The 22,611-nt window shown below is 40.6% G+C and overlaps 1 protein-coding gene across 9 annotated transcripts in view; it reads left to right on the plus strand.

The window, feature by feature from the left end:
- CACNA2D3 (calcium voltage-gated channel auxiliary subunit alpha2delta 3) overlaps window positions 1–22,611 on the plus strand; it is a 933,834-nt gene that overhangs the window by 366,602 nt on the left and 544,621 nt on the right. For all 9 annotated transcript variants that reach the window (XR_004272347.1, XR_004272353.1, XR_004272348.1 and 6 more), the window contains one exon: window positions 17,338–17,500. Coding sequence is in view for 2 of the 9 variants with exons in the window: in XM_032289508.1 (XP_032145399.1) it covers window positions 17,338–17,500 (163 nt within the window). In the remaining 7 variants the exon portion in view is untranslated. The remainder of the gene's footprint in view (window positions 1–17,337; window positions 17,501–22,611) is intronic.

Below are 22,611 nucleotides of genomic sequence, written 5' to 3' on the forward strand. Positions count from 1 at the left end.
GAGCGACCAACAGAGACCAGGGAGGCTGAGTGCAGGGAGCAGAGGGGAAGTGGTGCTGGTGTGGCTGGCCAGGAGGGCAGAGGCCAGAGTAGGCAGGGCCTCATCAGCCATGTTAAGGATCTTGTGTTGTGTCCTAAGAGCAGTGAAAAGTCCCTGAAGGACTGCGTGCAGGGAGATGGGCCACTCAGGTTGGTATTTCTGGAAGCTCACTCTGCCATAAGGAGATGCGATTGAGGGTCCTAAAGTGGGTGCTGAGGGATCAGATGTGGGAGACAACTGTGTCTTGACCCTGCCTTTCAGCATTTTCCTGTCTTCTGTCAGTCAGCTCCACTGCAATAGTGACTGCTGCCATTTGTTGGAACCCTCGTAGGTAGAGCCACATGAACTTGCTGATGTTCGACACTTCTTAACCCACAAAAGGGTAGTTTTATACAGTTCAATCTAATATTGTGTGCCAGGCACTGAACTGAGTGCTTTTGACTCTTTCTCCATTTATTCCTCCAGAAAACTTGACCATAACATGGGTGGTTATAAACCCATTTTGTGGATGTGGGAGCTGAAAGGCTATAGATAAGGAGCAGAGCTGGTGTTGGAACCCAGGGTGTCGGAGTTAAACACTTCATTCTGTGGCTTTTAGATCGAAATGCCCAGTGGCAAGCAAGGCCTGCAGACAGCTGCAGTGGAAGGCCTTCGTAAAAGGCTGGTTAAGTAGGCCATTAATACTTGCATTTGAGTTTTCTCAGGCTGGAGATTCCAGATGGCTGGGAGAGGGATATTCATTATCTACTTTTTTAAAAAGGAACTATGACACTTGGGAAATTATAAATGAGTTAATGCAATGTTAATACTTAGAAATATTCTGGAACAGATCATTTAAAAAATCAATTTTCACATGTGAGGAGAAATTGAGATTATTAAGTAGTAACCAGATGGCACTAAACCTTTGGAGGGGGCACGGCTGAGTAGCAACGTATGTCACTTCCTCGGAGGATACACATGCCCTGGGAGCTGGGTGTTTGCTTGGCTCATGTAGAACTAGTATTCCTACCAATTTTTATTTTTTAATCTAAGTTGTAAAAAGCTGGTCATCATCCCAGAGCTGGGAAGAAGAAAAAAATAAGGAAAAAAGGAGAAAACCAAAACACATTAGGAAGGTGCTGCAGACACTGTGTGGTGACTTTTGTACCTTGTGTCCCATCTGACCCTCAGAAAGACCTGAAGATCTGGGTGGCACCAATCGCACTTCACAGAAGAGAAACAGTCTGAGACTCAGAAGTAAGCACAGTTCCATCCCTGCGCAGTAGCTCCCACACCCTGGCTCTCCTGGCCACACCAGGCGGGTTCCTGCTTCATGAATGGAATGCAGGGTTGAATCCAGGCAGAGGAAGGTGCCAACAGAATCAGGGGGCCCATCTAGTTCTTCCCCTGGCTTGATCTAACTTGCCTGGGAGAGAGTGGGAAGGCTCTTCCTAGCTGGAGGTAAAACACAAAAATGTTTCCCTAAGTGGTACAGACAAGGACAGCCATGTCTGTTCACTCATCCTCCTGCCTTTAACTGAGGACCTCCAGGCACTGTGCCTGGTGCCAGGACTGTGAAGGTGAGCAAGGCACCTTCACAGATGCTGGGAAGGACAGATGCTCCAGGAATCCAGGGATGCATAGGTGGTTTCCTGTCCTTAGGGGCTTCACCAGTGGAATGAATACCACGAAGGACCAGAGAACCCACCAGTTTCCCCCATGGGGAGAAGAGTTCAGAGGAAGCAGGGTTGCTAGGAAGGGGTAAGGCTTCAGGGAGAGTGGGAGACCCCTGAGTCCTGCAGGCATGATGGAGCCCATTGCCATGGATTCCTAGTACTGAGTTCTTACTTCTCTTGCTTGTGCTGGATGCTTGTGACAGGAGCTGGGCATACACCTGTGAAGGAGTTCACAGTTACTCCACTTTACAGATGAGGAGACTGAGGCACATATAAGGAATATATACATATCTCAGTATCCTATCTGTATTCTGCATTCTCTCTCTCCTATTTGTTTTGTTTCTTTGGAGAACCTTGACTGATAGTCACTTACTGAGTGGGCACTGGCTTTGCTGCTGACCGTGTGTTCCAGATCTCCCCACCAGGCTGAATTTTAGGAGTAGGACCTGTTCTTAGGTTCAGTGGTGTGTCCATGTGAGGGAAGCTCAGCTTTGCCTCTTAGGGGGTTTGCAGCCAGTTGACTTTACAGCACACACACAGGAAACAATGCGAGAAGCTTCAGGCAGAATTTAATTTCCATGCCAAAATGTATGGAGCAGACTGCCTGTCTAGGAAACAAGCCCTTTGCAGTGGCACCTTGTATTTTTGTTATGCAACTTACCCTGCAGTAAAAGGAAGCAGAAGCCACCCTTGAAAACACAGTGTCTCAGCATGGGCTGCACATTGGATGCACTTGGGGAGACTGAAAGAATCCTGCTGCTTGGACCCCTGTCCAGGGATTCAGAGTTCGTTGTTCTGAGGTTTGTCCAGAGTTGAGAAGCACTGCCTTAGGGCATCTTGATTTCTGAGATTAGGTGCTCTCACCTGGAAAGAGGGAACCAGGGCAAGGTTCAGGAAACAAGGGCTTGCAGGCCATATCCTGCCAGCTTCCTGTTTTTATAAATAAAGTCTTATTGGAACACAGCTACACCCATTTTTATATGTATTGCATTTGGCTGTTTTTACTAAAACAGCAAAATTGAATGTTGCAACAGAGACTTTCTGGCCTGTAAAACCTAAAATATTTACTATCTGGGTAGTTCTTTGCAGAAAAAGTTTGCCAACCTCTAAACTGGGGAGTAATGAGATTTGGAGGTTGTAGGTGGTATGGGAGAGGCTGGGCCACCGGTAAGAAGGTAGCACCCTTTCCTCTGGTTGAGATATAGACTCGGAAACCTTCTTAACACATGCAGGCAGTCACTGCCAGCCCACCAGGGAGGGCATGCAAACCGAACCTTTTTGCTGCTCTGGGGTTCTCCCTGTAGAATCTGAAGCTTTGCTTTGCATAGTGATAGGAGTCTAGATGAACTGGTTATTAGGCTGGAGCTGCTGGATTCTACAGGGGGCAGAGGACTGGAGCAGCAGATTCCTTTCCCCGGTGGCAACTCTGTCAGAACTGAAAATTGCCACTTTCTGTGACAGTAGCATTAAAGGATAGGAACTCTGTAGGCAAGAGAGATGCCCAGGTGGCCCTTAGGGAAGCTGCAGAACTGTCAAGGTATCACAAAAGCAGGAGCCTTGTTCTCTTCTTCTTATGGTGATGGCACAGACCAGTAATTCTGGACACTTCTAGAGTCACCTTTGCCCTGCTACTCTGGACTGAGTCCTCTGTCCAAACTTATGACAGAGGCCATACAACAATAGGACCATGGTCTCCTACAGGTTTCCCTTTCCCCAGTCCATAGGAGCCATTGCTTACAGCATGATCTTCCTCTCCTACTGAGCAGCTTTCCCTGGTGTCAGCCAGCCTGAAGAGTTGATTGTGGTGGCAGTTGTGTGGAGTGCAGGTCTTGTGAGAGGCCTGTGGATCAAATGGATTTCGACACTTTCATGTAGTCAGCCAACCAACAAGTGACGATTAGTTGTCACCGCACCAGGGACTAGGAATACGCAGTGAGCAGGCACGGACATGGTTCCTGAAGTTGTAGAACTTGTGTCATGGGGGAATTGTGTTTGGATCAAAGAATCACACAAGCACAGGTAAAGTGAGCCCCATGTTACTGAAATGGATAGCTACGTGCTACATTTTGGGAGCGCTGCATGTGACCCCCAACACTAAATATTCACAGTGTACATCATACATTCTCAGAAAGAGTTAAAGGGTCTGAGAAGTCTTCAAGGAAGAAATCTCTTTGTCTTTCCTTAAACTCAGCTCTCCCTGTATTTCCTAAACTTTGTTCATTGAAAAAGAACAAAGTTTGTTCCTATTTTCTTGTGAGTATGCTGTAGAATGACTTTATGTTCAACAACTCATTCTCTGGGCATGCTGCACCAGGGGCTGCACTGAGTGAGCCCAGAGAAAATGGAATACCCAGAGAAAATATGCTATTTTAATTTCCATTTACGTTTAATGTCATTTTTGTAGTTTGTTTTCTAATGTATACATGTTAAGACAATGGCAGGTCGTTAATAAATAACTATGTATGTGGAAGATATTGGTCAAAAACTTTTTCCTTTCTTTTTTTCTTTTTTTTTTTTGTTTTTTTTGGAGACGGAGTCTCACACTGTCACCCAGGCTGGAGTGCAGTGGTGTGATCTTGGCTCACTGCAACATCTACCTCCTGAGTTCAAGCAATTCTGCCTCAGCCTCCCAAGTAGCTAGGACTACAGATGCATGCCGCCATGCCTGCTAATTTTTGCATTTTAGCAGGGACAGGGCTTCACTGTGTTGCCCAGGCTGGTCTCGAGCTCCTGAGCTCAGGCAATCCACCCATCCCGGGCTCCCACATTGCTAGGATTACAGGTGTGAGCCACCACGCAGGGCCTCAAAAGCTTTTTATTGAAAGGAATGCTTTATCAAGAATGTTTGGAATCCCTGGTCCAGAAAATAATGTCCAGGTGCTTATTCCAGTGTTCAGGACCTACTCTGCCCTGGCCCTCACCTGTTTTTGTCTCTGAACTCCCCATTGCCACCCTCCCATTCAGCCAACCTGAGATACGTCCTGTTCCCTTCCTGAGTTACCAGCTCTCATGCCTGTACTTCTGCTGTCTCCCTCCTTATCTGAGCATGTCCTAATCCTCCAAGTTTCAAGGCCCAGCCTTGTGCATCCTCGCCGAAAATCCCTTCCAGTCAGAGAAGTTTTTAATAATTACTGTTTCTTGAATATCCCACAGCATCCTACTGCACGGGTTGACCAACTACAACCTAAAGGCCAGATCTTTTTTGCAACTTTGTAATTTTCTTGTAAATGACTAGAGCACAGTCAGGCCCATAATAATAATAATGTATTATTATTTGTTAATAACACATTAACAAAATGCATTATCTGTGGCAGCTGTCATGCCACAACAGTAAGGTGAGGAGCTGCAGCAAAGACCCTGAAGCCCAAAATATTTACCCTCTGATTTTTGACAGAAAAAGGTTGCTGGCCCCTGCCCTATTGAAGTAGTTTGAGATACTTACCCGTTGAACCACCTTCTGAGCCTGGTTTGGGCCAGTATCTGGTGAACAGCACACCCAATACTTTGTCTCTGGTATTTTATATGCCACATTTTGTCCCCTGGATTAGTTCTGTTGTGCTCCCATCATACTTATTAGGTCATCAGACACACCCACAAAAGAATTAATTTACTCTGATGCCATGGACATCAAGGCTTCAGAAATACTGAGGTGATTTGGACTAAGCATGTCTTTTCCTGGATTGATCATATGGACAAAACCACTGAGCCTCATAATTACAGCAATGCATTCCAAGGACTGAGAAATGATTCTTCTTGTTTGTACTGAATCAGCCTTTTCAAAATCAATACAGAACAGACAAATGGATTTGGGGAGGAGAAGCAGAACACACAATCATCCCTGGTAAATGATGAGCACCATTGAGCAAAATCGTGCTTAGGTTTTCATCCCTATTTCATTTGCATTCTGGGCAGTGCAGATTATTCAATTAAATTGCAGTTTTGAAGCTGCTTCCAGAGAACCTGTGTGTGAACCATTCTTGTATTGTCCTTTATCAAGCAGGCTGAGGCTTCATTTTATTATTTTAACTTTCAGTTCTATGAAACGATGGAGTGAAGGCCTGAGTTTTGGAAAAGGTAGATAATCTGTGAAGCACTTGGATCTATAGAAGATTAAGACTTCCTTTAACGGGGTGCTGAATTAGTCCATTTCACACTGCTATAAAGAATACCTGAAGCTGGGTAATTTATAAAGGAAAGAGGTTTAATTGACTCACAGTTCCACATGGCTGGGGAGGCCTCAGGAAACTTAAAGTTATGGCAGAAGGGGAAGCAGGCCTGTTTTACATGGTGGCAGGTGAGAGAGAGAGGGAGATAGAGCAAGCGAGCATGAAGGGTCACATTTATCAAACATCCAGATTTCATGAGAATTTACTCACTGTCATGAGAACAGCATGGGGGAAACTGCCCCTATGATCCAATCACCTCCCACCAGGTCCGTTCCTCAACACCTGGGAATTACAATTTGGATTACAATTCAAGATGAGGTTTGGGACATAGACCCAAACCATATCAGGTGCTGTGGGAAGAAGTGCTGCTGACATGTTTCCCCGAAAGCAGACTACTTAAAAGAAGGAGGGCCTTCTCATTGGCATTGAGTGGTTCATGGGCTTGTCAAGGTATTTCCACACAGTAAGGAGTGCCATTGGTTGGTCTTTCAGCAGAAGAGTATGATTTCTTTTATTTCTAGGTGCCATCAGTGAATTTTGCTTTAAGAAATGGTCAAGGATGGAATTTATTAACTTGAGTTCTGTTTCTATAAATTTCTGAATTAATAATTCAAAAAGAATTGAAAGGTCTTTTGTGACTTTAATTTTTTTATTGAGGCATAAATTTCTATATGGAAAAATGCACAATTCTTTAGCATATAATTCAACGAGTACTTACAAATAAATACAGCTGAGTAACCCATGTATTATCAAGATAGGGAAATTTGGCCAGGCACAGTGGCTCACACCTGTAATCCCAGCACTTTGGGAGGCCAAGGAGGGCAGATCACTTGAGGTCAAGAGTTTGAGACCAGCCTAGCCAACATGGTGAAAACCTGTCTCTACTAAAAATGCAAAAATTAGCAGAGCTTGGTAGTGCATGCTTGTAATCCCAGCAACTTGGGAGGCTGAGGTAGGAGGATTGCTTGAACTCAGGAGGCAGAGTCTGCAGTGAGCCGAGATCGGGCCACTGCACTCCAGCCTGGGTGACAGAGTGAGACTCTGTCGCAAAAAATAAAAATAGAAAGTAAAAAAGATAGGGAAATTTCCAGCACTCCAGGAAGCTCTGTTGTGTACTTCCCTAGTTGACTCTCACTCTTCCTCCCAGAAGCAACTACTAAGTGTCATCACTATTGAATAATAATTTTGCCTGTACTGGAACCTCATATATATAGAATCACACATATGTAGTCTTTTGTCTCTGGTTTCTTTTACTCAGAATATTTGTAAGATTCATTCATATTTTGAATGTATCAGTAAGTTTTTCATAAGTAGTAATCCATTACATGAATATATCAAAGGTTTGTTTATCCTTTTACCTGTTAATGGACATTTGGGTTATTTCTAGTTTGGGACTATTATGAATGGGGTTTTCATGAACATTCACAAAAATATTTTTGTGGGCATATGTTCTCATTTCCCTTAGGTAAATACCTAGGAGCGGAATTGCTTGGTCATATGGTAGATATATGTTTAACTTTATAAGAACCTGCAAAATGTTTTTCCAAAGTATTTGTACCATTTTATATTTCCACAAGCAATATATGAGATTTTTGGTTGCTCCACATCCTTGTCAATGTTTAATATTATCAGAATTTTTAATGTTAGCACTTCTACTAGGTATAAGATGGCATCTGATTGGAGATTTATTTTGTACTTCCCTGATGGCTAATGACATTGAACACCTGTTGGTCTGAAGATTGGCCATTCACGTACCTTCCTTTGTAAAGTGTCTGTTCAAATCTTTTGCCCGTATTTTGATTAATGTTTTCAGTTGAGTTACAGGAGTTTATTACATATTCTGGGCACAGGTCATTTTTCAGATGTGTATATTACAAATACTTTTTCCTGAACAATGGCTTTCCTTTTTATTTTATTACTGGTGAATTTGATGACCGGAAGTTTTGAATTTTCATAAATTCTAAATTATCCATTTTTAAAATGGTAAGTGCCTTCTGTAGTCTAACAAATCAATGCCTACCTGGAGGCCATAAAAGCAGTCATTACTTTTCGTCTAGAAATGTTACAGATTTAGGTTTTTTTTGTTTTTTTTTTTTTCTGAGATGGAGTCTCGCTCTATCACATAGACTGGAGTGCAATGGCATAATCTTTGCTCAATGCAACCTCTGCCTCCTGGGTTTAAGCAGTTCTCTACCTCAGCCTCCCAAGTAGCTGGGATTACAGGAGTGTGCCACCACGCCTGGCTAATTTTTTGTATTTTTGGTAGAGACGGGGTTTCACCATCTTGGCCAGGCTGGTCTTGAACTCCTGACCTTGTGATCCACCCATCTCGGCCTCCCAAAGTGCTGGGATTACAGGAGTGAGCCAAGGTACCCAGCCCTACAGATTTAGTTTTTACATTTAAGTCTATCATCCATCTCATGTTAATATGTGTATGATGTGAGTTGGGTGTTGAGAATGTAGTTTTAGTCATTTGTTCCAGCACAGTTTGTAGAAAATACTGTCTCCACTGAATTGCCTTTATTGGATATCAGTTGACTGTATATGTGCAGCTTTATTTCTGGGCTCTTCTTTGTTTCAGTGATCTGTTTGTCTTTTCTAATGCTAATACCATTACTGCTTTAATTAATTTGATTTAGAGTAAGGCCTAAAATCAGAAAATCTGAGTCCTTGAGCTTTTTTCTTCTTTTTAAAAATTGTTTTGAAAATTGAGGTTCATTTTATTTATATGTAAAATTTAAAATTAGCCTGACAGTTTCTATTAAGAAAAGCTTATGTATATTTTTATTGGGATTTCACTGAGTTTATAGATCACTTTGGGAAGAACTTACATCATAAAACAGAATTCTCCAATTTTTGAGCAAGATATCTCTCTTCATTTATATAAGTCTTCTTTAAGTTCAAACAGAAATATTTTGTGGTTTTTAGTACTTTGTACTCTATCATCCATCTCAAATTAATATGTGTATGATGTGAGTTAGGGGTTGAAAATGTAGTTTGTATATTTATTTTATATTCCTTAGGATTTTCTTTTCTTTCTTTTTTTTTTTTTTTTTTTTTTTTCCCTTTGAGATGGAGTCTGGCTCTTGTTGCTCAGGCTGGAGTGCAATGGCATATCTCGGCTCACTGCAACCTCCACCTCCTGGGTTCAAGCGGTTCTCCTGCATCAGCCTCCCACATAGCTGGGATTACAGGTGCCTGCCACCACGCCTGGCTAATTTTTGTATTTTTAGTAGAGATGGGGTTTCAGCATGTTGGCCAGGCTGGTCTCAAACTCGTGACCTCAGATGATCCACCTGCTTCAGCCCCCCAAAGTGCTGGGATTACAGGCGTGAGCTACTGCACCTGGCCAGGATTTTCTATATAGACAAAATCTATATAGAAAAGTAAAGATGGGTTTTTTTCTCCCTTTTTAATGTGATGAGTTTTTTTTAAATTTATTTGTCTTACAGTATTTGCCAGGACCATCAGTACAGTATTGAATAGAAGTGGTAAGACATCCTTGTCTTGTTCCTGATTCAGTGCTTCATTATCAGTATAATGTCAGATACAGGTATTTTTGTATTTATTAGGTTGAAGATATTTTTTCTTATTTCAAATTCCCTGAGGATTTTTATGATGAGCAAAAATTGAATTCTGTCACATGCTTTATCTTTATCTATTTGATGGTATGATTTTTATTTTTTGTTTTGTTGATGTGGTGAATTATGTTGATTAGTCAAATTAGACCACCCTTGAATTCCTGGGATTAATACAACTTGGTCATGATGTATTATCCTTTTAATTCTAGGGAATTTGATTTACAATTTTGTTAAGATGTTTGTATCTAGGTTTATGAAAGATATTGGTGTATAGTTTTGTTTCTTTTAAAGGTCTGGTTTGGTTTGGTTTGTTAGGCTACCCTCATTAAATAGGATGGGAAGTATTCTCTCCTTTAATTTTCCGATAGAGTCTATATGAGATTGTTTATATTTTTCCCTCATATATTTGATAGAATCCATCAGTTAAGGCATGTGAACCTAGAGTTATTTGTTTGTTTTATCATGGTTATTAATACTGAAATCAATATCTTTTATATTTCTGGGACCAGTTATATTTGTGTTTCTTCTTGTGTCAGTTTTGATAATTTCTGTTTACCAAGGACTTTGAGATTTAACCTAAGTTAATGAACTTATTGGCGTCAAGTTGTTTGTAATATTCCCTTATCCTTTCATTATCTGTAGGATCTAAAGTAACGTGTCCTCTTTCATACCAGATACTGGTATTTTCTGCTTTCTTATTTTTTTCTTAATCAGTCTAACTAGGGTTTCATAATTTTGTTAATTATTTTAAAGAACCAATTTTTGGTATTATTAAGTTTTTCCCTGTTATTTGATTTGTTTTTGATTTCTCTGCTTTTCTCTATTACTTTATTCTCTCCTTTAACATTGAGTTTCATTTATTCATCACCTTGTTAAGGTAGAATCTTAAGGTAGACTATTTATCTTGAATTTTTTTCTTTTGTATTATAAGCTTTTAAATGTGCAACTTTTCCCCTAAGCTCTGCTTTAGCTGCATCTCACAAATATTGATAGATATGCTGTTTTCATTACGATTAATTTCAACACATTTTCCAATTTCCCATGTCATTTTCTTCCTTTACATATGTATTGTTAATGTTGTTTAATTTCCAAATCTTTAGGACATTTCCTGGTATCATCTTTTATTAAATATCAAGATATCAATAATATTTTTCATATCAATATCATATACTGATTTCTAAATTTAGCCCATTATTATCAGAGAGCATAGTATGGGGATTTCAGTCATTTCAGATTTATTGAGACTTATTCGATGGCCCAATACATGATCTAGAAAAGAATGTGTGCTCTGCAGTTGTTAGATATGGAGTTCTGTAAATATTAACTAGGTTAAGTTTGTAAGTAGTATTGCTACAGGACTAACCCCCAATAAAAACCCTGAGCACTGAGTCTCTGTTAGATACCACTTCCATTGTATTATTACAACTCATTACTAGAAGAATTAAGTATAATCTGTGTGTTTCCACTGGAGTAGAACTCTTGGAAGCTTGCATCTGGATTCCTCTGGACTTTCCTCATGTACCCCTTCCCTTTATTAATCGTTATTTGGATATTTGTACTACAATAATCATGAAAAAAAAAAACTTTTAGTTCCATTGATTCTTTCTACTGATTTCCTGTTTTTAATTTCATTGATTTCTGCTCCGCAAATTAAAAAATATACATATTGTTTTTTTCTATTTACTTTAGATTTAATGTGCTCTTCTTTTTCTAGTTTCCTAAAGTAGAAGCTAAGATGATTGATTCTAGATCTTCTTTTCTCTTCTGATACACGTGTTCAGTGTTGTAAATTTCCCTGTAAGCTTTGCTTTTGCTGCATCTCGCACTTTTTGGTAGGTTATATTTTCATTTTAATGTTTTAAAAAATTATCTTGAGAATTCCTTTAAAAATATGTTGTCTAATCTCCAAATAGTTTGAGAATTTTTTCAGCCATCTTTTTTGTTACTGATTTCTAATTTAATTTCATTGTGGTCTGAGGGCAGACACTGTATGATTTCCATTTTTTTAAGTTTGTGAAGATGTATTTTAGGGCCCTGAATGTTGTCTATCTTGAATGTTCCAAGCAAGCATCATCTTTACGTTCTTAAGAAGAATGTGTATTCTGTTCTTGTTGGATGAAGTATTCTATAAATGTAAATTAGATCCAATTGGTGGTCTTTTCATTTTAACTGCATTCTTTCCAACATTTTGCCTCCTGAGTCTGTCAATTACTGATACAGGGGCATTTAAGTCTTTAACTGTAATAACTAGTTCATCTGTTTCTCCTTATAGTTCTGTCAATCTTTGTTTCATGTATTTTAACACTCTGCTGTTAGATACATACTGCATTAAGGACTGCTTTGTCTTCTTAAAGAATTGACCTCTTTATCATTAAGTAATGCCTGCCCATCTTATTCCCTGATAATTTTCCCTGCTCTAAAGTCTATTTCGTCTGAAATTAAACCAACTAACCTCACTTTATTTTGATTAATGTTTAGCATGGTATATCTTTCTTCATTCCTTTACTTTTAATATATCTGTGTCTTTATGTTTAAAGTGAGCTTCCTATCGACAAAATATAGTTAGGTCTTGTTTTTTAATCTACTCTGACAGTCTCTATCTTTTGATTGATGTATTTAGACTTTGCACATTCGAAGTGATTATTGATATAGGTGGATTAACATATTTGTAACAGTTTTCTATTCACTGTCCTAGGTCTTAGTTTCTTTCCTGTTACTTTCTACTCTTTTTCTGCCTTCTCTAATTTTAATTGAACATGTTATGTGACTTAATTTTCTCTCCTCTCAGCATATAAATTATGCTTCCTTTTAAATTTATTTTAGTAGTTTCCCTAGAGTTTACAGTATACATTTACACCTAATTTAAGTCAACTTCAAATAACCCTACACCACTTCGTAAGTAGTGCAGGTATCTTATAACTGAGTGTCTTGGCCCATTTGTACTGCTACCTGAGACTTTATAAATTTTTCTTAATTTATAAAGAAAAGAAATTTATTTTCTCACAGTTCTGGAGGCTGGTAGGCCCCAGATCAAGGTGCTAGCATGTTTGGTGTCTGGCGTGTACTGCCCTGCTTCCAATATGGTGCCTTGATGCTGTATCCTCTTGAGGAGAAGAGTATTGTTTCCTCACCTGGCAGAAGTTAGAATGGCAAAAGGGACAGACTTTCTGTGTCAATCCCTTTTATAAGGACATCTAATCTCATTAGTGAGGGAGGAGCCCTCATGGCCTATTCATCTCTTAATGATTATACCACTTACTCTCTCACTGGAACACCTGAATTTTGGAGGAAACACATTCCAATCATAGCACAGAGTACTCCACATTCCTTCTTCCAGCCTCTTGTAACACCACTATTATTCATTTCACTTATCCATAGACAATTTATTACTGTTATTATTTTGAACAAGCTATTATATGTTGGATCATTGTGGATCAGTTAAGAATAACAAAGTATTTTATTTACCTTTATTTATTCCCGCTCTAACACTATTGTGTTTGTGTGTGTGTGTGTGTGTGTGTGTGTGTGTGTGTAAGACAGGGTCTCACTCTGTCCCCCAGGCTGGAGTGCATTGGCACAATCACAGCTCACTGCAGCCTCAACCTCCCAGGCTCTAGTGATCCTGCTGCCTCAGCCTCCCAAGTAGCTGGGACTATAGGCAGGTGCCAACACGCCTAATTTTTTTTTTTTGGGGGGGAATATATTTTGCAGAGACAAGAGTTTCACCATGTTTCCCAGGCTGGTCTCAAGATCCTTCTGGCTTGGATTAAAAGTGTAAGGCACCACGCCTGGCCTGTGCCTTTTTAATGCAGATGAGAATTTCTCAACTATATCATTTTCCTTCTCTCTTAAGAACTTTTAGCAATTCTTGCAAGGCAAGTCTACTGGCAGCAGATTCCTTCATTTTTGTTTGTCTGAGAAGGTCTTTATTTCTCCTTTACTTGTGAAGGGTAATTTAATGGAAGAATTCTAGGTTGATGGTTCTTCCTTTGAACACTTTTTTTTTTAATTACATTTTAGGTTTTGGGGTACATGTGAAGAACATGCAAGATTGTTGCATAGGTACACACATGGCAAGGTGATTTGCTGCCTTCCTCCCTATCGCCTATATCTGGCATTTCTCCCCATGCTATCTCTCCCCACCTCCCCACGCCCCTGTCCCTCCCCCATTTCCCCCAACAGACCCCAGTGTGTAGTGCCCCCCTCCCTGTGTCCATGTGTTCTCATTGTTCAACACCCGCCTATGAGTAAGAACTTGCAGTGTTTGATTTTCTGCTCTTGTGTCAGTTTACTGAGAATGATGGTTTCCAGGTTCATCCATGTCCCTACAAAGGACACAAACTGATCGTTATTGATGGCTGCATAATATTCCATGGTATATATGTACCACATTTTCCCTGTCCAGTCTATCATCGATGGGCGTTTGGGTTGGTTCCAGGTCTTTGCTATTGTAAGCAGTGCTGCAGTGAACATTCGTGTGCACGTGTCCTTATAGTAGAACGATTTATAATCCTTTGGATATATGCCCAGTAATGGGATTGCTGGGTCAAATGGAATTTCTATTTCTAGGTCCTTAAGGAATCGCCACACTGTCTTCCACAATGGTTGAACTAATTTACACTCCCACCAACAGTGTAAAAGTGTTCCTATTTCTCCACATCCTCTCCAGCATCTGTTGTCTCCAGATTTTTTAATGATCACCATTCTAACTGGCATGAGATGGTATCTCAATGTAGTTTTGATTTGCATTTCTCTAATGACCAGTGATGATGAGCATTTTTTTCATATGTTTGTTGGCCTCATGTATGTCTTCTTTTGTAAAGTGTCTGTTCATATCCTTCACCCACTTTTGAATGAGCTTGTTTGTTTTTTTCTTGTAGATCTGTTGTAGTTCTTTGTAAATTCTGGATACCGGCACTTTGTCAGATGGGTAGACTGCAAAAATTTTTTCCCATTCTGTTGGTTGCCGATTCACTCTAATGACTGTTTCTTTTGCCGTGCAGAAGCTGTGGAGTTTGATTAGGTCCCATTTGTCTATTTTGGCTTTTGTTGTCAATGCTTTTGGTGTTTTGGTCATGAAGTCCTTGCCTACGATTATGTCCTGAATGGTTCTGCCTAGATTTTCTTCTAGGGTTTTTATGGTGTTAGGTCTTATGTTTAAGTCTTTAATCCATCTGGAGTTAATTTTAGTGTAAGGCGTCAGGAAGGGGTCCAGTTTCTGCTTTCTGCACATGGCTAGCCAGTTTTCCCAACACCATTTATTAAACAGGGAATTGTTTCCCCATTGCTTGTTTTTGTCAGGTTTGTCAAAGATCAGATGGTTATAGATATGTTGTGTTGCCTCCAAGGCCTCTGTTCTGTTCCATTGGTCTATATCTCTGTTTTGGTACCAGTACCATGCTGTTTTGATTACTGTAGCCTTGTAGCATAGTTTGAAGTCTGGTAGTGTGATGTCTCCTGCTTCGTTCTTTTTGCTTAGAATTGGCTTGGCTATATGGGCTCTCTTTTGATTCCATATGAAGTTTAAGGTGTTTTTTTCCAGTTCTGTAAAGAGGGTTATTGGTAGCTTGATGGGAATAGCATTGAATCTGTAGATTACTTTGGACAGTATGGCCATTTTCACAATATTGATTCTTCCTAACCATGAACATGGAATGTTTCTCCATCTGTTTGTGTTCTCTCTTATTTCGTTGAGCAGTGGCTTGTAGTTCTCCTTGAAGAGGTCCTTTATGTTCCTTGTTAGTTGTATTCCTAGGTATTTTATTATCTTTGTAGCAACTGTGAATGGTAGTTCGTTCTTGATTTGGCTCTCTTTAAGTCTGTTATAGGTGTATAGGAATGCTTGTGATTTTTGCACATTGATTTTGTATCCTGAGACTTTGCTGAAATTGCTTATCTGTTTCAGGAGATTTTGGGCTGAGACGATGGGGTCTTCTAGATATACAATCATGTCGTCTGCAAATAGAGACAATTTGACTTCCTCCTTTCCTATTTGAATACCCTTTATTTCTTTTTCTTGCTTGATTGCTCTGGCTAGAACTTCCAGTACTATATTGAATAGGAGTGGTGAGAGAGGGCATCCTTGTCTGGTGCCAGATTTCAAAGGGAATGCTTCCAGTTTTTGCCCATTCAGTATGATATTGTCTGTTGGTTTGTTGCAAATAGCTTTTATTATTTTGATATATGTTCCATCAATACCTAGTTTATTGAGGGTTTTTAGCATAAAGGGCTGTTGAATTTTGTCAAAGGCCTTCTCTGCATCAATTGAGATAATCATGTGGTTTTTGTCTTTTGTTCTGTTTATGTGGTGAACATCCTTGAACACTTTTTAAGTGTTTCACTCCAGACTCTTCTTGCCTGCATGGCTTCTGAAGAAAAGTCTGATGTAATCCTTATCCCTGTTCCCCTACAGTTAAGATTGTCCCACTCTCTTTCTGGCTTCTTTCAGGATTTTCTATTTTTCTTTGATTTTTCTACAGCTTGAATATGATATGTGTAGATGTAGATCTTTGTAATATTTATTGTGTTCGGTGTTCTCTGAACTTCCTTGACCTGTCGTTTGGTTTTTGTCATTAATTTTGGAAAATACCCAGCCACTATTATTTCAAATATTTCATTTTCTATTCTTCTCAGTCTGGTATCCCATTACACATATGTTACACCTTTCATGATTGTCTCACAGTTTTTCAATATTCTGTTTCCTTTTTTTCTCTGTTCTTCTTGCTTTTCTTTTTGGGGAGTTTCTGTTGACATATCTTCGTGCTCTGATTATTTCCACAGCTATATCCAGTCTACTAATGAGCCAGCAAAGGATTCTTCATTTCTGTTACAGTGTTTTTTATTTCCAGCATGTACATTGATTCTGTCATAGAGTATCCACCCCCCCCACCCCACCCCTGGCTTATATTACCCATCTGCTCTTGCATGTTGTCCGCTTTTTCCATTAGCCTCTGGAGCATATTAATTGTAGTTATTTTAAGGTCCTGGTCTGTTAATTCTACCCACAAGATGGCAGCATCAGCCATCTTGTATAGTAGATTCAAGCATGGACTTGAGATAGATTGCCTGTATTTGAATTCTGGCTCTCCTTTTCAGCTGTGTAATTTTTTGCAGGGTACACAAATTCTCTATACCTAAGTGTCCTCATTTGTGAAGTAGGAATACTTACAAAATCCACCTCATAACATTTTTAGGAGAATCAAATGAGTTAACATGTGAAAAGTACTTAAAATAATTTCTGACACAAAATAATCCTTTTGTATATGTGAGTTGATGATGATATAGTCATTTGTAAATCATGCCAGCACACTCCCATTTGAGACCTTTCCCCTTGCTGCCCTTCCTCAGATGCTTCCCCGATTCCCATGCCACTGGAGTTCTCCTTTCATTCAATCTCTATGAGTGTCACCATCACAGTGAGACCGTCTCAAGCACCATGTATAAACACACGGTCCTTCAGAAGCTGCTGATCCCCAACCCTGCTGTGTTACTTTTCTATAGCAAGCATGATGATCTGACGTATATTTACCTGCTATTTTTTGTTGATTTTTGGCCTGCTTCAACTTAATGTAGGCCGCATAAAGTCAGGGTCTCTCTTCAAATTTTAAATAATTAAAATGTTTTTAGGGCAGTTTTCTCTGCATGCACATAAGGAAGTACTGTGTTGCCCCTTACATTTATGTTTTCTAGGAACATTTAGTAACATTGGAAAATATTTATATAACACTATCTAACCTATGCAAAAGCAGCCATGGACAGTATATAAGATTTAAAGAGATTATGTGAGCAGATCAGGGTCCACAGTGTAGGGGATGGCACACGGACTATGCCCACCTATCTGAGTTCACAGCCCTCTTCTCTAAGCCACGTGTAATGTTTTTTAACTTTGTCTTTCAGTATGAATACTTCAATGCTGTGCTGATAAATGAAAGGGACAAAGACGGGAATTTTTTGGAGCTGGGAAAGGAATTCATCTTAGCCCCAAATGACCATTTTAATAATTTGCCTGTGAACATCAGTCTAAGTGATGTCCAAGTACCAACAAACATGTACAACAAAGGTAAGACTCCCAGATGCTGCTCTTTTTAGAAGGTGAAGAGTCAGGGGGTTGAGAAGCAGGGGCTGGCTGGTTTGGGATATCATTTTTTAATTTTTTTGAAAAGTACTTACAAGCTGCGTTGTGTCAGGTATCAACTAGATAGATGAAGCATGTACCTGTTTTGCCTGGAGCTTCTGGGCTTGCTGTTTCTCTGGCTAGTTGTTTATGTCAGGCTCGCTAACAATTGGTCCAGGGGTTGCCAAACGTTTCTATAAAGGATCAGATAGTAGATATCTTAGACTTTGCCAGCCATAGAGGCTCTGTTGCAGCTACTCAGCTCTGCTGTTTAGGTACAAAAGCAGCCATATGTAAATCAGTGGGCATGGCTGTGCACCAATAAAATTTATCTACAGAAAGAGATGGCTGGATGTAACCTGCAGGCTGTAGTCTGCTGACTCCTGATGTAGTGCCTTTGTTTCCTTCTTCCGGTTTCTAGAATGGCATTTAAGGGTTGGGGAGCTCCCAGGGGCACAATGGAAACAGCTATGGTCTCTTCTCAGAGTACAAAGTAGCATGGACCTTAACAGAATTCCTTATTTCCAGGCTTGTATGCCTCACATCCAGTCTTCACCTAAACGCTAGAGTTTATTTTTCCCAAGGTTCCCATCTGCCTATTCCAGTTGGAATTATAGTGGCCAAGGACTGGGCTCGGAGGACTCTGGTAGGGCCATGTGTTCTACTTCTTTCTGGCTGTGACCTTGGGCATATCATTTCATCTTTTTAGGTCTTAACTTTCTCATCTTATGATGTGAGTAATAATCATATCTACCTCATGGGGGTGGTTGTGAGGGCTAAATGGAATGATGTTTATAAAGCGTTGGTTTTCAGCATCTTTATCTATTGTTATTGAGTAGTAGTTTGCTCTACTTTGTCATACCTAAAAAACTTCTAAACAAAGAGTTTGCCTCCTAGAAAAATAAGCCAGAAAGTCATAGCGTATTCAAAGTAAAAAATGTGCTGCATTGTCTCCCATCAAGGTTTCAAAGATATCAGGGGCCAGTTTCGATCACAGCATTCCGTTTCCAAATCATATACAAGAGCTCAGTAATCAAGAGCAAGGGCTATGGGTTTAAGTCCTGTTCTTCCCCATGTAGGCTGTGTGATCTTAAGCAAGTAACTTTGCCTTTCTGAGTCTCAGTTTCTCTTTTTGTAAAACAGGGATAATGTTACTGCCTCCCTCAGAGGGTTAGCGAGAGGATATTAAACAATGCGTGTGTACCCCTTAATACAGCAGTAGAACACAGAAAGTGCGCAGTGCATTTTAGCTGCCATTGTTTTTATTGGAGAATGACATGAATACAAATTGCACTTCTGAATTGTTCTAAGTAACTATTTAAGGAGCTTGGTCAATGATTAAAGAGATTCCAACTGACTGTCTCTGAAACATTTTCCTTGTGCCTGATCTTTGTAGTTGGATACCTAATGTCTCCTTTTCCTGGTTTATCTGTTATCCATCCTTAAGAGTCACTGGAGGCAGCACCCCATTCATTAACTGTTCTTATAGTTACTGGGGATACAGAGGTGAATCAGATGCAGCCCCTCCCTCAAGGGGTTTGCAGTTCATTTGGGGAACAGGCAGATAATGAGATAATTAGAACAACACGTATCACATATTGGCCACAGTGTGGACAGCCAGGGGACATTGAGAGTGCCAAGAATGGGACCTGTCTGCTTGTTCCCATTGGCAGGGCCGCAATTCATCTTTTCCCCTTTTTTTCTCGTAGAGAAAGTGATGTCAGTCTAAAATCCCAGAGGGCTCTGGACTGGGTCATATGCTATACCCTGCTCTTTACTCTGGGCTCTTCCTTGGAAACAAATGGAGCCAAGACGTAGAGGGCTGAGCTCAGCTTTGTTCAGTGGAGTTTAGTTCTCCAGAATGACCCTGTCAGCTGAAGAAGTCCTAAACGAAGCTGCCCGTTTTTGTGCATTGTGGCCAGAAGAAAGCCATCTTCTTGGCATAAATATATTCCTAACTGGAGATAAAAAGTTAACAAGATTTTATGGAGTAATTTCAGACATAAAACAATTCAGAATGATCTTTTAAAATATGACAGCTGCTTCAAGGTTGCTTGAGCCATTAACACCATTATAGACATTTAATTGCACCTCTAGCTTTAAAGACATAACTGTGCCCTTTAATGGTAGGAACACATAAGGGACCCACACCACCATTGATCACACAGGCTATAGAATTATGCTTGTAAGAATCCCTAGACAGAATCGTCAGAGATGGATTTCTTGAGCCACGGGAGGTAGATAATGATACTCAAATTCTCAGCAGCCCTCCTGGGACCTGCCCATCACCTCTGCCCAGTCCATTGTCACCCAGCCAGGCTGCGGGGCATGGATCAGTGTCAACCAGGTGTTGTATTTTGTCTCAGCCAGGCAGTGAATCACTGCCCAAGGGCAGAGGAGAGGCAGGGACTTCATGCAAATTCCTGTCTTCACTCTACCTAATTTAAACCAGCCCCTAACAGCCTTTTTGTCTTTTCAAGCTGCAGAAATATATTTTATGTTTTGAAGGCCCTCCAGCTCAGATCTAGTTATTGATGACAGGTACTCAAAACAAATGTTCAATGATTGGTCACTGGCTGTGCTGTTTTTGGGTTGGAAATCTTACCCACAACAAAGAAAACCAATACAAGCTCATTCTGTCCTAGCTGCCTGGACTTCTGTGGGCACACGACAAAGTGGTTTGATAATTGCTTAGGAGCTGTGATGCTCTGTGTTCTTGGGTATAATTTCTAGTCCAAGATGAAACTAGTTGGTAAACTCTACCTGCTTTCTACAATCTGCTTTCTGCCTCCTTGGCCGGGCCTGGCAGCTAGGCTGTTCAGCTGGGTTCATGCTTTCCTGTCTGGCTGAGGTGCCTTTCTCTTAAGTACGAAAAGAGACTACAGCTTCAAAGTTGGTGACGTGGGCAAGCTGTGCCCATGGGAACTCAAAAGCCATTTTCATAGAGTCTTTAGAAATATTTCTCAGGGCCTTCATGGTGCCTGATGCAGCAACTTTTTTTTATGAAACTCTTTCAGCAGATGTTTGCTGAGTGCTGCTCTGGCATCCCCAGCCTGTGAGTCTTACTATTTCAGGGACTTTGAAGATGAATGGCTGATACCTTTAGAGCCATAAATGACTCCACATCCTTCACGAGTAAAGCATGAGGCAGGATGCTTTTGCGAGAACTGCTGATGATCTGGCAGATAATTCAAATAAAGATGAACTCTTTTAAGGACTTTCTAGGCTGAAGTGCTGTAAAGTTTATACACACACACACACACACACACATACACACCCATATAGGTACATATATACATACGCATTATATGTGTGTGCATGTTTCTGTGTATGGGCAGGTCTGTGCGTGTGAGTTTGTATACATGTGAATGTGTGTGAAAGAAAATGCTGTGCTCTCAACCTATTCTGTCATTTCCATTTTCCACCTGTGTCCAGCCAGGTGAGACCCCTCACTTCTGTTCACTGAACACAACTTCTTCTTTCTTTCATTGTATTTTATTTCACTGTATTTATTCCCCGCAGCCTCTCATCACCTGGCCAGCCCTCGCAGCCTCCATAATTGCCTTTCCACAGAGGAGCAGCTGTACCCTCTGCTGCCACTTCAGCTGGGATCTGCCCAACTCGCTCTGCTCCACAGCCCCCTTGGACAATAAGCTCCCTCCATCTGGGAGTCCCAGTACCTACTCACCTGCTAAAGGCCCCCCTTCTAATGCCATCACCTTGGTGATTAGGTTTCAACATACAACTTTTGGAGGGACACAAACATTCAGACTTGCGTCCTGGGTGGACAGCATGTGCTGTGCACCCCTCTGAGTGTTTAATCCTCTGCACAATCCCTCAGGCAACTCACTATGATTGTCATCTCCAGCCTACGGATGAGGAAAACGAGGCACAGATATTTTATGCAGTCACAGCCGTGAGGGTAGGGCAACCGTGGGGAGTGGGCCCTGGTCAGGTTGGATGTGAGTGAGAGCTCCAGGAAAGGGAAGACCTGTAACCACCACTGCAGGGCACAAGAAATCAATCTGTCTATTATAATCCAGTAGGTTCTAAAAAGCCCAAGGAAAGGGCAAAGGTCTGATGAGACGGGATTGGGTCCCCTGCTTAGGAGCAGAGGATGCAGGCTGCTGGAGGGATGGGCAGGCTTGCTGAATTTGGATTTGTCAGATGTCTCAACCTATTTTTCAAATGTTGAGTTTGATAAAACACAAAATGCATTTTGCCAAGCACTTTTCCCCTTAATTACATGTGTATATTTTAAGGGAAATTTAATCCATATGTTTCTGATTTGTTTATACGGAAATCATTAAAATGTTGTTTTCCAAGAGCTATTTGATGTGCAAGAAGGCTCACAAACCTTATAAAAAGCTGTTTAAATTTTTTTTGCTTTCCCTTTGTTTCTATTCCCTTCATGTGTGTGTGTGTTTGAGAGGGAGGGAGAGAGAGAACGCACACACATAAGTGAACAAGGGTGACTGACCCCAGGACGTCAGAAACAGATTCCAACTCGAAATGGATTTTCTTCTTGGGATTCTGAACTGAAGCATTTGGATTAGGCTCAATCTTGCTTCCTTGTTGTTTCCCAGCCCTAATGGAATGTGATGGTGATGTGGCCATAACTTGGTCTTGGGAGTCAAGATCAGGGGACTCCACACGGCTCTGGACCTGGAGAAATAACACTTAAGAACCTCCTTCCACATGGTCTGTTGCTACCTACAAAGGGCCCAGGGAGCTTTCCCAAGATGTAGTTTGGATCCCAGGAACCCCTGTTCCAGCAATGTGAGCATAATAGGACTAAGGTATTTGGTAAGAAACATACAAAATAGTGCCACTGAAGTGACTCCGTAGCTGTCATCCCAAACTACTCATAATTTGTCCTCTTCTAGTTTGGAAATTGTATTTTTATATCAAAATAACTATCCCTGACTTAAAATTCACAAGTTGAGTGGCTGAGTTCACTTTTTATTGGCAATGCCTCTATGCTTCCTCAGTGTATGTAAAACTCATGCACATAACCATGGGTCTGCAGAGATGTATATGTGTGTATGCATAGGTGT

This window comes from Sapajus apella, unplaced genomic scaffold (genome assembly GCF_009761245.1).
Source record: "Sapajus apella isolate SASKATOON/1434 unplaced genomic scaffold, GSC_monkey_1.0 scaffold23, whole genome shotgun sequence".
NCBI lineage: Eukaryota > Metazoa > Chordata > Mammalia > Primates > Cebidae > Sapajus > Sapajus apella.